Source organism: Panulirus ornatus, chromosome 55 (assembly GCF_036320965.1).
Source record: "Panulirus ornatus isolate Po-2019 chromosome 55, ASM3632096v1, whole genome shotgun sequence".
Taxonomy (NCBI): domain Eukaryota; kingdom Metazoa; phylum Arthropoda; class Malacostraca; order Decapoda; family Palinuridae; genus Panulirus; species Panulirus ornatus.
Genome location: NC_092278.1, coordinates 26,806,455 through 26,823,610, shown reverse-complemented (window position 1 = coordinate 26,823,610; position 17,156 = coordinate 26,806,455). Strand labels below are relative to the sequence as shown.

At 42.0% G+C, this 17,156-nt stretch overlaps 1 protein-coding gene across 5 annotated transcripts in view; it reads left to right on the top strand.

Annotated features, from left to right (window-relative positions):
• Nucleotides 1–17,156, top strand: part of LOC139765620 (WD repeat and SOCS box-containing protein 1-like) — a 193,098-nt gene that overhangs the window by 122,405 nt on the left and 53,537 nt on the right. For all 5 annotated transcript variants that reach the window (XM_071693289.1, XM_071693287.1, XM_071693290.1 and 2 more), the window contains one exon: nt 5,472–5,622. In XM_071693289.1, the coding sequence (XP_071549390.1) occupies nt 5,472–5,622 (151 nt within the window). The remainder of the gene's footprint in view (nt 1–5,471; nt 5,623–17,156) is intronic.

The following is a 17,156-nucleotide window of genomic DNA, read 5'->3' as shown; positions in this document are numbered from 1 at the left end:
GTGATTATTGGTGCATATGCACCTGGGCATGAGAAGAAAGATCATGAGTGTTTTGTGTTTTGAGAACAGCTGAATGATTATGTTAGTGGTTTTGATGCACGAGACCAGGTTATAGTGATGGGTGATTTGAATGCAGAGGTGAGTAATGTGGCAGTTGAGGGAATAATTGGTATACATGGAGTGTTCAGTGTTGTAAATTGAAATGGTGAAGAGCTTGTAGATTTATGTGCTGAAAAAGGACTGGTGATTGGGAATACCTGGTTTAAAAAGAGAGATATACATAAGTATACGTATGTAAGTAGGAGAGGTGGCCAGAGAGCGTTATTGGATTACATGTTAATCGATAGGCGCATGAAAGAGAGACTTTTGGATGTTAATGTGCTGAGAGGTGCAACTGGAGGGATGTCTGATCATTATCTTGTGAAGGCGAAGGTTACGATTTGTAGGAGTTTTCAGAAAATAAGAGAGAATGTTGGGGGTGAAGAGAGTGGTGAGAGTCAGTGAGCTTGGGAAGGACACTTGTGTGAGGAAGTACCAGGAGAGACTGAGTACAGAATGGAAAAAAGGTGAGAACAAAGGAGGTAAGGGGGAGTGAGGGAGGAATGGGATGTATTTAGGGAAGCAGTGATGGCTTGCGCAAAAGATGCTTGTGGCATGAGAAGCTTGGGAGGTGCGTTGATTAGAAAGGGTAGTGAGTGGTGGGATGAAGAAGTAAAAGTATTAGTGAAGGAGAAGAGAGAGGCATTTGGATGATTTTTGCTGGGAAAAAATGCAAATGAGTGGGAGATGTATAAAAGAAAGAGGCAGGAGGTCAAGAGAAAGGTGCAAGAGGTGAAAAAGAGGGCATATGAGAGTTGGGGTGAGAGAGCATCATTATGGTTTAGGGAGAATAAAAAGATGTTTTGGAAGGAGGTAAATAAAGTGCATAAGACAAGGGAGCAAATGGGAACTTCAGTGAAGGGGGCTAATGGGGAGGTGATAACAAGTAGTGGTGATGTGAGAAGATGATGGAGTGAGTATTTTGAAGGTTTGTTGAATGCGTTTGATGATAGAGTGGCAGATATAGGGTGTTTTGGTTGAGGTGGTGTGCAAAGTGAGAGGGTTAGGGAAAATGATTTGGTAAACAGAGAAGAGGTAGTAAAAGCTTTGCAGAAGATGAAAGCCAGCAAGGCAGCGGGTTTGGATGGTATTGCAGTGGAATTTATTGAAAAAGGGGGTGCCTGTATTGTTGACTGGTTGGTAAGGTTATTTAATGTATGTATGACTCATGGTGAGGTGCCTGAAGATTGGCGGAATGTGTGCATAGTGCCATTGTACAAAGGCAAAGGGGATGAGTGAGTGCTCAAATTACAGAGGTATAAGTTTGTTGAGTATTCCTGGTAAATTATATGGGAGGGTATTGATTGAGAGGGTGAAGGCATGTACAGAGCATGAGATTAGGGAAGAGCAGTGTGGTTTCAGAAGTGGTAGAGGATGTGTGGATCAGGTGTTTGCTTTGAAGAATGTATGTGAGAAATACTTAGAAAAGCAAATGGATTTGTATGTAGCATTTATGGATCTGGAGAATGCATATGATAGAGTTGATAGAGATGCTCTGTGGAAGGTATTAAGAATATATGGTGTGAGAGGCAAGTTGTTAGAAGCAGTGAAAAGTTTTTATTGAGGATGTAAGGCATGTGTACTTGTAGGAAGAGAGGAAAGTGATTGGTTCTCAGTGAATGTAGGTTTGCGGCAGGGGTGTGTGATGTCTCCATGGTTTAATTTGTTTATGGATGTGGTTGTTAGGGAGGTGAATGCAAGAGTTTTGGAAAGAGGGGCAAGTATGCAGTCTGTTGTGGATGAGAGAGCTTGGGAAGTGAGTCAGTTGTTGTTCGATGATGATACAGCGCTGGTGGCTGATTCATGTGAGAAACTGCAGAAGCTGGTGACTGAGTTTGGTAAAGTGTGTGAAAGAAGAAAGTTGAGAGTAAATGTGAATAAGAGCAAGGTTATTAGGTACAGTAGGGTTGAGGGTCAAGTCAATTGGGAGGTAAGTTTGAATGGAGAAAGACTGTAGGAAATAAAGTGTTTTAAATATCTGGGAGTGGATCTGGCAGCGGATGGAACCATGGAAGCGGAAGTGAATCATAGGGTCGGGGAGGGGGCGAAAATTCTGGGAGCGTTGAAGAATGTGTGGAAGTCGAGAACATTATCTCGGAAAGCAAAAATGGGAATGTTTGAAGGAATAATGTTTCCAACAATGTTGTATGGCTGCGAGGCGTGGGCTATGGATAGATTTGTGCGGAGGAGGGTGGATGTACTGGAAATGAAATGTTTGAGGACAATGTGTGGTGTGAGGTGGTTTGATCGAGAAAGTAAGAATAGGGTAAGAGAGATGTGTGGAAATAAAAAGAGTGTGGTTGAGAGAGCAGAAGAGGGTGTTTTGAAATGGTTTGGTCACATGGAGAGAATGAGTGGGGAAAGATTTACGAAGAGGATATATGTGTCAGAGGTGGAGGAAACGAGGAGAAGTGGGAGACCAAATTGGAGGTGGAAAGATGGAGTGAAAAAGATTTTGAGTGATCGGGGCCTGAACATGCAGGAGGGTGAAAGGCGGGCAAGGAACAGAGTGAATTGGATCGATGTGGTATACCGGGGTTGACGTGCTGTCAGTGGATTGAATCAGGGCATGTGAAGCGTCTGGGGTAAACCATGGAAGGCTGTGTGGGGCCTGGATGTGGAAAGGGAGCTGTGGTTTCGGGCATTATTGCATGACAGCTAGAGACTGAGTGTGAACGAATGAGGCCTTTGTTGTCTTTTCCTAGTGCTACCCCGCACACATGATGGGGGAGGGGGATGGTATTCCATGTGTGGTGGGGTGGCAATGGGAATGAATAAAGGCAGACAGTGTGAATTGTGTGCATGGGTATATATGTATGTGTCTGTGTGTGTATTTATATGTGTACATTAAGATGTATAGGTATGTATATTTGCGTGTGTGTACGTGTGTGTATATACATGTGTATGGGGGTGGGTTGGGCCATTTCTTTCGTCTGTTTCCTTGCACTACCTTGCAAACGCGGAAAACAGCGACAAAGCAAAATAGATAAAATAAATAAATAAATATATATATATATATATATATATATATATATATATTTTTTTTTTTTTTTTTTTATACTTTGTCGCTGTCTCCCGCGTTTGCGAGGTAGCGCAAGGAAACAGACGAAAGAAATGGCCCCTCCCCCCATACACATGTACATACACACGTCCACACACGCAAATATATATATATATATATATATATATATATATATATATATATATATATATATATATATATTTAGTTTTAGTTTTATTATAATTTGTCACTGTCTCCCGTGTTAGCAAGGTAGCGCAAGGAAACAGACGAGGAATGGCCCAACCACTCACATCCACGTATATATACATAAATTCCCATACACTCACATATACACACATATACATCTAAAGTTATACATACATAAAGATACACACATATACATGTCAACATATACATACAGAAAGATACACAGACATAAACATATATACACATGTATATATTCATATATGTTGCTTTCATCCATTCCCGTCACCACCCCACCACACATGAAATAGCATCTTCCCCTCCTTCCAGTTTCTATGAAAGAGACCTGGTACTACCCAGGGCTTTTCTAAAGGCTCTTGTAGCCCAAAGCTGTACTACTTCCAGTTGTAGGAAAATGTAGACTCCTTTGAAGTGAGAAGTTCTTTAATGATACCGTACCTCCAATGATACAGCCTCATTGAAGGTGACTTCACTTACAGTGTAACCTCAAGCAGATCAAGCCGATTAACACTATTTATGGAAATCAGATTACAGCATATATTCAAGAATAATTATGACACTAGTGTAGCATTTGTTCTCATGTTTTATAGAAGAACCAACTAGAACTTTTCTCAAAATATTTCCTATAATGCATTTAGCTCTTTGACACCTGAAGTTATGAAGATAAGATGGCCAACAGGGGATTATGTATGCATCCATCACCTTACCTTGAATGCAGGAAAAGCCAGCGTGACATAGTGAATGGATAATTATCACCTCGTTAACTATGTTTTAGGTAGTTTGAAAGGGCTGCTAGAGTTATGTAACTGGGTTAATAGATAATCAGGGAACAGTTGATTACTAAACCGGATGGATTTAACAGATAGAGATTGAACATATATTGCAGGGGTCACCAGAAACAGAAAAGGAAATACAAGTTGTACATTTCTAATCCAGTGCTCTGTGGTCTGGCAACTTCCATGGTCTTGCACACTTTGAATCTGCCTTCATTAGTTTGTGGATCTGCCACCAGGGCAACACTGTTAGCAGCGCTAAGCTGCCAAAATTTGTTTACACTGCAGCCGAGCTAAGTAACAGTCCTGTTAATTTCTTATATTCAGTTTTTGCTGAAAATGGAAGCCAGAAAAGTTTAGTTTTGGAAAACTTTGAAAGGTGCCATAAGTACAGAATTAGACAGTGCACTTGTAAAGTGGTTTAAGCTCAGACATAATGAAGGTGTAAGCATTTCTTGGAAGATGTTTATTAAGCAGACCAAAGCTTTTCATAGAGAACTAAAGCTAGACTGTGACTATGAATATTCACAAGGATGGTCACACAAGTTTAAGTGGAGACAGAATTTCATTGCATAGGGTGTGCAGTGAAAAGTGAAGTGCTGTGCTGACACAGAAGCTTGTAGTGTAAGGTCACAGTAAAAGAATCAGTATAAACTGCAATTCTCTGTTAAACATCCAACAGCTATATGTATAGGGTGAGAGAGAACATACAAGCCGGCTGCCTAACTGGGACTGTTGTAGCATGGGCTGGCTGCCTTGACAATAACAGTAGAACATCAATAGTAACGAGTTGACAAAAACCAACTTCCAACCTATGGTTGTTTGTTACATTAACTACTTGTCACAAAGCTGTGGCCAAGTTTGTAGCAGAGGAAAACTTAGCCCCAGAACAAGTGTATAATGCTAGTGAATCTGCCTTGTATTGGTGTCATATGCCATAAAAAATCCTTGCCCAAGATATTGAAGAGTCTCCATCTGGGGATGCTTCTAATGCTGTCTGATCTAACAATAAAGAAATGTTTGAAATATTTAATGGTTTTATTATTTCCTACTTTAAGCTTTGTTCTACCTTTGATAACAGCATTATGTGTGTTGAATAAGCTGGCAAGACTTAGAGTTGGTCATGTGTTTACATAGGGGGTTCCCTTAGGGGGTCAATTTCTGTTTTCCGGCATTGCCTGTGGTCCACCATGACCAGGTCCCAAGGTTGCCGGTTTAAAGAGATTCAACATGTATCAAGAATGAGTAAGGTATACAGGTACTGGATGATTATTACATTTTCCTTTGGTATATATTTGCTTGCTTCATATTGGTTCTTCATTCTGGTTATGAATCTCCCTAATGTGTTCTCTATGATACTGTTTACATTCCAGGTGTTGCTGTGGGACATGGATTCATATACTTTAAGCAAGAGGTTTTGTGGACATTACAATAATGTGCTCTCATGTGCCTTCTCCCCGGATGGTGCTATGCTGGCGACAGCATCCTGTGATACTAGGGTTATTATTTGGGATACAAATAGTGGTGAGTAGCGTTAATATTTATGTATGTCATACTCTGTTATCCATCATGACAAATATGGAAAACAGGATGGTATGGAAATAAACAGGTTAGAGCCAGACATACTTCAATGTTTTGACTGTTCAACCTCAGGAGATACTGATTTTAGCATTCTGCTGGACCATATTCCCCAGCAAATGATGGTCACCTGGTTGGACACCTTGGCATATCACTCTGATTGGATTGCTTGTCGTAATGTCTCCACTCATTCACATAGATTCCCACTGCCTGATGTGACTAACTGATGAACCCAGACCTTGTGTTAACATTGTCTTTGGTAGAGATGTAAGCCACCTCTATTTTCTTTCTTATTTGCTTGCTTACGCCCTTGTGCAGTATTCTCACCTTGTCCCACTTTGGTAGGTGTCCATGTTCATCCACATGTACCACAAGAGCCTTGGTTATCCTGTGGTTTCTTAAGTCAGCCTTATGCCATGGTCAATCAGTGGAGCTCACGTTAGGAATTCATCATATCTGAAAGACAAGCTAAGCAATGCTCACTGTAAGAATAAGAAAATGGCAGGTTGATGTTAAGTCCCTGTTCACGAACATTCCAGGAGACAGAGCCCTGCAGGCAGTGAGAGAGGCAATAGGCAGTGTGTGGGAGGAATAGTTACTGGTAACAAAAGATTATATGAAACTTGTTTTGCTATGTGTGAGATTTGACCAGTTTATGTTTGATGGGGGAGAGTATAGACAGCACAGAGGACTTGCGACAGCACAGAGGACTTGCCATGGGTTCACCTCAGTGCTGTGATGGTTTCATTGTTCATGGAAATCTCTCTTTTTGAGAGAGTCATTAAGATCATGGACAGAAGTTCCTTTTGGTACCAGTATGTTGATGACATGATAGTTGTAGTCCTGAGGAGAGTGGATGTAAGAGAAAAACTAAATAACGTATGCGAGAGTATTCAGTGCACTATGGAAGAGGAGGAGGAAATTAGAATGCCCTTCCTGGACATGATCATTTGGCGGAATGATGAAGGCCCAAGTTTTCTATTTATAGAAAACCAACGAATATGGATGATTTCATATTATCTCTGTACCCAGCAATAGGACAAAATTCGTAGTGGTGATGGTTTTTCCCGAGAGCTACTCAGATTTGCAGCAATGAGTTCCTAGAAGAGGAAAAGGAATGCCTCACTAACACTGTCATGAAGCTAGGAAACCCCAAAGGCTTGCTAATCAACTTGGGAATAAAATGAAGAAAATTATGGAGAGATGAAGGGGAAATGGAGAAGTAAATGTAGAGACCAACATGAAAAAGGTTTTAGTTGTTCTCAGGTCCAAGCAAGCTCATATTCTTGACAGAGACCTACAACAAGCCGGCATGAAATAGCCTCATTGTCAAGAATGAATATTGTAAGACAGTAAGATTGTGAAACAGTAAGATTGTGAAACAGAAGATTGTGAAACAGTAAGATATAAACCAGACATGCGACACAACACTGAGGAAAGTGTTGTGTACAGAATTCCCAGTGTTGGTCATGAATGCGCATATTATGGAGAGACAGGAAGAGGAATAAAGAAAAGGATCAGTCTGCATAAGACTGACTTAAGAAAGCACAGGACATCCAATGCTCTTGTGGTGCATGTAGACGAACATGGACACTTACCAAAGAGGGACAAGGTGAGAATACTGCAGGAGGGTCTAAGCAAATGAATAAGAAAGACATTGGAAGCGATTTACATTGCTACCAAAGGTGACATTAACACAAGGTCTGGATTCATCTGCTGGTCACATTAGGTAGCAGAGGTCGCTGTAAATGGGTGGAGACAGCCGGACAAGCAATCCAATCAGAGAGCAACAAGACTCGGTGACCGTCACTTACTGGGGAATATGGTCCCGCCAAATGCTGGGATCAGTATTTCCTGAGGAAGACCGTTGTATTGTCAAAACATTGATATATGTGTCACTTCTAACCTGTTTGTTTCCAGACCATCCTGTTTTCCATATTTGTCATATTGTAAGCAAATCTGAATTTTGAGTCATTTTGAAGTATCTCGTATTTTTTCTTACCCTTGCACTGGATATAAACCTTCAAAATATTTTCCTTTCGTGTTTGGTGTTTCTAGCATTTTCAAGGTAGCTTCAGTGATTGACAAAGAAAAGACCTCATTTGCTCACATCCACTCTCCATCTGTTGTATAATGCATCAAAAGCACAACTCTCATCCACAGCCAGGCAACACACCTTTCTGTGGTGTATCCCCTTAACTTCATATGCCCTAGTTCAGTCCATTGACAGTACATTGCCACTTGTATATCACATTGCTCCAATTAATTCTATCCTGTGCATGCATTTCACCCTCATGTATGTTCAGGCCCTGAGCACTTAAAATCTTTTTCACTCCATCCATCTGTCTCCAATTTGGTCTCCTCCTTCTCCTTGTCCCCTCCACTTTTGTCACATATATCCTCTTTGTGTGTGTTTGTGTGTATGTGTATATGTATATATATATATGTATATTATCCCTGGGGATAGGGGTGAAAGAATACTTCCCACGTATTCCTCGCGTGTCGTAGAAAGCGACTAGAGGGGACGGGAGCGGGGGGCCAGAATTCCTCCCCTCCTTGTATTAACTTTCTAAAATGGGAAACAGAAGAAGGAGTCACGCGAGGAGTGCTCATCCTCCTCGAAGGCTCAGAGTGGGGTGCCTAAATGTGTGTGGATGTAACCAAGATGTGAAAAAAGGAGAGATAGGTAGTATGTTTGAGGAAAGGAACCTGGATGTTTTGGCTCTGAGTGAAACGAAGCTCAAGGGTAAAGGGGAAGAGTGGTTTGGGAATGTCTGGGGAGTAAAGTCAGGGGTTAGTGAGAGGACAAGAGCAAGGGAAGGAGTAGCAATACTCCTGAAACAGGAGTTGTGGGAGTATGTGATAGAGTGTAAGAAAGTAAATTCTCGATTAATATGGGTAAAACTGAAAGTTGATGGAGAGAGGTGGGTGATTATTGGTGCATATGCACCTGGGCATGAGAAGAAAGATCAAGAGAGGCAAGTGTTTTGGGAGCAGCTGAATGAGTGTGTTAGTGGTTTTGATGCACGAGACCGGGTCATAGTGATGGGTGATTTGAATGCAAAGCTGAGTAATGTGGCAGTTGAGGGAATAATTGGTATACATGGGGTGTTCAGTGTTGTAAATGGAAATGGTGAAGAGCTTGTAGATTTATGTGCTGAAAAAGGACTGATGATTGGGAATACCTGGTTTAAAAAGCGAGATATACATAAGTATACTTATGTAAGTAGGAGAGATGGCCAGAGAGCGTTATTGGATTACGTGTTAATTGACAGGCGTGCGAAAGAGAGATTTTGGATGTTAATGTGCTGAGAGGTGCAACTGGAGGGATGTCTGATCATTATCTTGTGGAGGCTAAGGTGAAGATTTGTATGGGTTTTCAGAAAAGAAGAGTGAATGTTGGGGTGAAGAGGGTGGTGAGAGTAAGTGAGCTTGAGAAGGAGACCTGTGTGAGGAAGTACCAGGAGAGACTGAGTACAGAATGGAAAAAGGTGAGAACAATGGAAGTAAGGGGAGTGGGGGAGGAATGGGATGTATTTAGGGAATCAGTGATGGATTGCGCAAAAGATGCTTGTGGCATGAGAAGAGTGGGAGGTGGGTTGATTAGAAAGGGTAGTGAGTGGTGGGATGAAGAAGTAAGAGTATTAGTGAAAGAGAAGAGAGAGGCATTTGGACGATTTTTGCAGGGAAAAAATGCAATTGAGTGGGAGATGTATAAAAGAAAGAGACAGGAGGTCAAGAGAAAGGTGCAAGAGGTGAAAAAAAGGGCAAATGAGAGTTGGGGTGAGAGAGTATCATTAAATTTTAGGGAGAATAAAAAGATGTTCTGGAAGGAGGTAAATAAAGTGCGTAAGACAAGGGAGCAAATGGGAACTTCGGTGAAGGGCGCAAGTGGGGAGGTGATAACAAGTAGTGGTGATGTGAGAAGGAGATGGAGTGAGTATTTTGAAGGTTTGTTGAATGTGTTTGATGATAGAGTGGCAGATATAGGGTGTTTTGGTCGAGGTGGTGTGCAAAGTGAGAGGGTTAGGGAAAATGAGTTGGTAAACAGAGAAGAGGTAGTGAAAGCTTTGCGGAAGATGAAAGCCGGCAAGGCAGCGGGTTTGGATGGTATTGCAGTGGAATTTATTAAAAAAGGGGGTGACTGTATTGTTGACTGATTGGTAAGGTTATTTAATGTATGTATGACTCATGGTGAGGTGCCTGAGGATTGGCGGAATGCGTGCATAGTGCCATTGTACAAAGGCAAAGGGGATAAGAGTGAGTGCTCAAATTACAGAGGTATAAGTTTGTTGAGTATTCCTGGTAAATTATATGGGAGGGTATTGATTGAGAGGGTGAAGGCATGTACAGAGCATCAGATTGGGGAAGAGCAGTGTGGTTTCAGAAGTGGTAGAGGATGTGTGGATCAGGTGTTTGCTTTGAAGAATGTATGTGAGAAATACTTAGAAAAGCAAATGGATTTGTATGTAGCATTAATGGATCTGGAGAAGGCATATGATAGAGTTGATAGAGATGCTCTGTGGAAGGTATTAAGAATATATGGTGTGGGAGGAAAGTTGTCAGTAGCATTGAAAAGTTTTTATCGAGGATGTAAGGCATGTGTACGTGTAGGAAGAGAGGAAAGTGATTGGTTCTCAGTGAATGTAGGTTTGCGGCAGGGGTGTGTGATGTCTCCATGGTTGTTTAATTTGTTTATGGATGGGGTTGTTAGGGAGGTAAATGCAAGAGTTTTGGAAAGAGGGGCAAGGATGAAGTCTGTTGGGGATGAGAGAGCTTGGGAAGTGAGTCAGTTGTTGTTCGCTGATGATACAGCGCTGGTGGCTGATTCATGTGAGAAACTGCAGAAGCTGGTGACTGAGTTTGGAAAAGTGTGTGGAAGAAGAAAGTTAAGAGTAAATGTGAATAAGAGCAAGGTTATTAGGTACAGTAGGGTTGAGGGTCAAGTCAATTGGGAGGTGAGTTTGAATGGAGAAAAACTGGAGGAAGTGAAGTGTTTTAGATATCTGGGAGTTGATCTGGCAGCGGATGGAACCATGGAAGCGGAAGTGGATCATAGGGTGGGGGAGGGGGCGAAAATCCTGGGGGCCTTGAAGAATGTGTGGAAGTCGAGAACATTATCTCGGAAAGCAAAAATGGGTATGTTTGAAGGAATAGTAGGTTCCAACAATGTTGTATGGTTGCGAGGCGTGGGCTATGGATAGAGTTGTGCGCAGGAGGATGGATGTGCTGGAAATGAGATGTTTGAGGACAATGTGTGGTGTGAGGTGGTTTGATCGAGTGAGTAACGTAAGGGTAAGAGAGATGTGTGGAAATAAAAAGAGCGTGGTTGAGAGAGCAGAAGAGGGTGTTTTGAAGTGGTTTGGGCACATGGAGAGGATGAGTGAGGAAAGATTGACCAAGAGGATATATGTGTCGGAGGTGGAGGGAACAAGGAGAAGAGGGAGACCAAATTGGAGGTGGAAAGATGGAGTGAAAAAGATTTTGTGTGATCGGGGCCTGAACATGCAGGAGGGTGAAAGGAGGGCAAGGAATAGAGTGAATTGGAGCGATGTGGTATACCGGGGTTGACGTGCTGTCAGTGGATTGAAGCAGGGCATGTGAAGCATCTGGGGTAAACCATGGAAAGCTGTGTAGGTATGTATATTTGCGTGTGTGGACGTATGTATATACATGTGTATGGGGGGGTTGGGCCATTTCTTTCGTCTGTTTCCTTGCGCTACCTCGCAAATGCGGGAGACAGCGACAAAGTATAATAAAAAATAAATAAATAAATATAATAAAATATCCTCTTTGTCAACCTCTCCTCACTTATTCTCTCCATATGTTCATACCATCACAGTACACCCTCTTCAGCTTTCTCAGCAAAACTCTTCTTATTACCACTCTTTTCTTTTTCCCATGTCATCACTCACCCTCTTTACAGCCCATACTGTCCTCAAACATTTCATTTTCACATTTTCAACACTTGCACCTCCTCTGTACATTCTTGTCTATAGCATATACCTTGTGTCCATATGACACAACTGGGACTATTATACTTTCAAACATACTGATTTTGCCCTCTCATGTAGCAGCCTCTCTTTCCACATATTCCTGAGAGCTCCCAGAAAATTCAGCCCCTCACCCACCCTTTGACTCACCTCTGCTTCCATGGTTCCATTTGTTGCCAAATCTGCTCCCAGATATTTAAAATACCCCACTTCCTCCAGGTGTTTTTCATTAAAGCTCACAACCCCAGCAGCTACCCTGTCTATGCTTTGTTAAACCTAATAACTTTGCTTTTATTCATCTTGCGCCTACCATACAGTCTCCTAAATTCAGACATCATCATCTTCAGTTTCTCACTGGAATCTGCCACCAGTGCTTTATCATCAGCAAACAAATGACTCTTTTCCCAGGCCCCATTCATCCCGTAGACTGCATACCTGCCTCTCTCTCCAAGACCTTTGCATTTATCTCTCTCACCACTTCATCCATAAGTAAATTGAGTAACCATGGTGATGTCACATACCCATGTCACAAACCTACCTTCACCTGGAACCATTAACTCTCCTCTTCACCTACTGTTATGCATACCTTACTCTCTTGTTCAAAAGTCCTCACTGCTTCATATATCTTTCCTCCCACACCATGTATTTGAAACACCTTCAACAAAGCATCTTTATCAACCATATCTTAAGCTTTTTCCAGATCCATAAATGCCACGTACAGATCCTTCTGTCCCTAAATATTTCTCACAAATATTGTTTAACACTAAGACCTGATCCACATATCTACTTCTGCTCATGCAACCACATTTTTTCCTCTCCATTCTTATGCTCTGTGCATGCCACCACCCTCTCAGTTACTACTCTCCCATGCAACTTACCTGGTACTATCTATCCCCCAACATACATCCAAGTTCCATTCTAACTGCCCAGTTGAATCTTGAAATGGACGTAAGTCATACGTATGTTAGCATGATATGTAGAATTGTAGACCTGTACAGCATTCTTTTGTCCTTTTCAATTTTTATCTTGATTATCTCATTTTGTAGTAAGTAGCTTTATTATATGATCTCTAGTTTTTTTCCCCTTTTATTTGAGATTCTTTAGTTCATATTTCATTATTTTCATTTTTTACACTATGTAAGTTCTATCTCATTTTTGGTTAACCAGTTTTATGATTGACATTTTATGTGACTCCTTGGGCAGGAAGTAAGTAAATTGTATCCATAAGATAGGAGCGAAAGAATACTATCCATGTATGCTGTGCATGTCATAAGCATCAAGGAGAGATGAGAGTGGGATGCTAGAAATCTTTCCCTCTTATGGAATTACTTTCCAAAAGATGAACAGGAGCCAAAATGAGGATTTTCTGCTGAGGCCCAGTCGTCTGCTCCTAGTGCTACCTCATTAGCACGGAAAACACCGAATATATATGTATATATATATCTTTCTTTCTTTCAAACTATTTGCCATTTCCCGCATTAGCAAGGTAGCGTTAAGAACAGAGGACTGGGCCTCTGAGGGAATATCCTCACTTGGCCCCCTTCTCTGTTCCTTCTTTTGGAAAATTAAAAAAAAAACAAGAGGGGAGGATTTCCAGCCCATCGCTCCCTCCCCTTTTAGTCGCCTTCTGCGACACACAGGGAATACGTGGGAAGTATTCTTTTTCCCCTGTCCCCAGGGATATATATATATATATATATTTTTTTTTTTTTTTTTTTATACTTTGTCGCTGTCTCCCGCGTTTGCGAGGTAGCGCAAGGAAACAGACGAAAGAAATGACCCAACCCCCCCCATACACATGTACATACACACGTCCACACACGCAAATATACATACCTACACAGCTTTCCATGGTTTACCCCGGACGCTTCACATGCCTTGATTCAATCCACTGACAGCACGTCAACCCCTGTATACCACATCGCTCCAATTCACTCTATTCCTTGCCCTCCTTTCACCCTCCTGCATGTTCAGGCCCCGATCACACAAAATCCTTTTCACTCCATCTTTCCACCTCCAATTTGGTCTCCCTCTTCTCCTCGTTCCCTCCACCTCCGACACATATATCCTCTTGGTCAATCTTTCCTCACTCATTCTCTCCATGTGCCCAAACCATTTCAAAACACCCTCTTCTGCTCTCTCAACCACGCTCTTTTTATTTCCACACATCTCTCTTACTCTTACGTTACTTACTCGATCAAACCACCTCACACCACACATTGTCCTCAAACATCTCATTTCCAGCACATCCATCCTCCTGCGCACAACTCTATCCATATCCCATGCCTCGCAACCATACAACATTGTTGGAACTACTATTCCTTCAAACATACCCATTTTTGCTTTCCGGGATAATGTTCTCGACTTCCACACATTTTTCAAGGCTACCAAAATTTTCGCCCCCTCCCCCACCCTATGATCCACTTCCGCTTCCATGGTTCCATCCGCTGACAGATCCACTCCCAGATATCTAAAACACTTCACTTCCTCCAGTTTTTCTCCATTCAAACTCACCTCCCAATTGAATTGACCCTCAACCCTACTGTACCTAATAACCTTGCTCTTATTCACATTTACTCTTAACTTTCTTCTTCCACACACTTTACCAAACTCCGTCACCAGCTTCTGCAGTTTCTCACATGAATCCGCCACCAGCGCTGTATCATCAGCAAACAACAACTGACTCACTTCCCAAGCTCTCTCATCCCCAACAGACTTCATACTTGCCCCTCTTTCCAAAACTCTTGCATTCACCTCCCTAACAACCCCATCCATAAACAAATTAAACAACCATGGAGACATCACACACCCCTGCCGCAAACCTACTTTCACTGAGAACCAATCACTTTCCTCTCTTCCTACACGTACACATGCCTTACATCCTCGATAAAAACTTTTCACTGCTTCTAACAACTTTCCTCCCACACCATATATTCTTAATACCTTCCACAGAGCATCTCTATCAACTCTATCATATGCCATCTGCAGATCCATAAATGCTACATGCAAATCCATTTGCTTTTCTAAGTATATATATATATATATATATATATCTATATATATATATATATATTTTTTTTTTTTTTTTATACTTTGTCGCTGTCTCCCGCGTTTGCGAGGTAGCGCAAGGAAACAGACGAAAGAAATGGCCCAACCCCCCCCATACACATGTATATACATACGTCCACACACGCAAATATACATACCTACACAGCTTTCCGTGGTTTACCCCAGACGCTTCACATGCCTTGATTCAATCCACTGACAGCACGTCAACCCCGGTATACCCCATCGCTCCAATTCACTCTATTCCTTGCCCTCCTTTCACCCTCCTGCATGTTCAGGCCCCGATCACACAAAATCTTTTTCACTCCATCTTTCCACCTCTGGGGGCCTTGAAGAATGTGTGGAAGTCGAGAACATTATCTCGGAAAGCAAAAATGGGTATGTTTGAAGGAGTAGTGGTTCCAACAATGTTGTATGGTTGCGAGGCGTGGGCTATGGATAGAGTTGTGCGCAGGAGGATGGATGTGCTGGAAATGAGATGTTTGAGGACAATGTGTGGTGTGAGGTGGTTTGATCGAGTGAGTAACGTAAGGGTAAGAGAGATGGGTGGAAATAAAAAGAGTGTGGTTGAGCAGAGAGGGTGTTTTGAAATGGTTTGGGCACATGGAGAGAATGAGTGAGGAAAGATTGACCAAGAGGATATATGTGTCGGAGGTGGAGGGAATGAGAAGTGGGAGACCAAATTGGAGGTGGAAAGATGGAGTGAAAAAGATTTTGTTTGATCAGGGCCTGAACATGCAGGAGGGTGAAAGGAGGGCAAGGAATAGAGTGAATTGGATCGATGTGGTATACCGGGGTTGACGTGCTGTCAGTGGATTGCATCAGGGCATGTGAAGGGTCTGGGATAAACCATGGAAAGCTGTGTAGGTATGTATATTTGCGTGTGTGGACGTATGTATATACATGTGTATGGGGGTGGGTTGGGCCATTTCTTTCGTCTGTTTCCTTGCGCTGCCTCGCAAACGCGGGAGACAGCGACAAAGCAAAAAAAAAAAAAAAAATCCCTGATTTGAATGCAAAAGGTGAGTAATGTGGCAGTTGAGGGAATAATTGGTATACATGGGGTGTTCAGTGTTGTAAATGGAAATGGTGAAGAGCTTGTAGATTTATGTGCTGAAAAAGGACTGGTGATTGGGAATACCTGGATTAAAAAGCGAGATATACATAAGGATACGTATGTAAGTAGGAGAGATGGCCAGAGAGCGTTATTGGATCATGTGTTAATTGACAGGCGCGCAAAAGAGAGACTTTTGGATGTAAATGTGCTGAGAGGTGCAGCTGGAGGGATGTCTGATCATTATCTTGTGGAGGCTAAGGTGAAGATTTGTATGGGTTTTCAGAAAAGAAGAGTGAATGTTGGGGTGAAGAGGGTGGTGAGAGTAAGTGAGCTTGGGAGGGAGACTTGTGTGAGGAAGTACCAGGAGAGACTGAATACAGAATGGAAAAAGGTGAGAACAATGGAAGTAAAGGGAGTGGGGGAGGAATGGGATGTATTTAGGGAATCAGTGATGGATTGCACAAAAGATGCTTGTGGCATGAGAAGCGTGGGAGGTGGGTTGATTAGAAAGGGTAGTGAGTGGTGGGATGAAGAAGTAAGATCATTAGTGAAAGAGAAGAGAGAGGCATTTGGACGATTTTTGCAGGGAAAAAATGCAATTGAGTGGGAGATGTATAAAAGAAAGAGACAGGAGGTCAAGAGAAAGGTGCAAGAGGTGAAAAAGAGGGCAAATGAGATTTGGGGTGAGAGAGTTTCATAATTTTAGGGAGAATAAAAAGATGTTGTGGAAGGAGGTAAATAAAGTGCGTAAGACAAGGGAGCAAATGGGAACTTCAGTGAAGGGCACTAATGGGGAGGTGATAACAAGTAGTGGTGATGTGAGGAGATGGAGTGAGTATTTTGAAGGTTTGTTGAATGTGTTTGATGATAGAGTGGCAGATAAAGGGTGTCTTGGTCGAGGTGGTGTGCGAAGTGTGAGGGTTGGGGAAAATGATTTAGTAAACAGAGAAGAGGTAGTAAAAGCTTTGTGGAAGATGAAAGCCGGCAAGGCAGCAGGTTTGGATGGTATTGCAGTGGAATTTATTAAAAAAAGGGGATGACTGTATTGTTGACTGGTTGGTAAGGTTATTTAGTATATGTATGACTCATGGTGAGGTGCCTGAGGATTGGCGGAATGTGTGCATAGTGCCATTGTACAAAGGCAAAGGGGATAAGAGTGAGTGCTCAAATTACAGAGGTATAAGTTTGTTGAGTATTCCTGGTAAATTATATGGGAGGGTATTGATTGAGAGGGTGAAGGAATGTACAGAGCATCAGATTGGGGAAGAGCAATGTGGTTTCAGAAGTGGTAGAGATGTGTGGATCAGGTGTTTGCTTTGAAGAATGTATGTGAGAAATACTTAGAAAAGCAAATGGATTTGTAT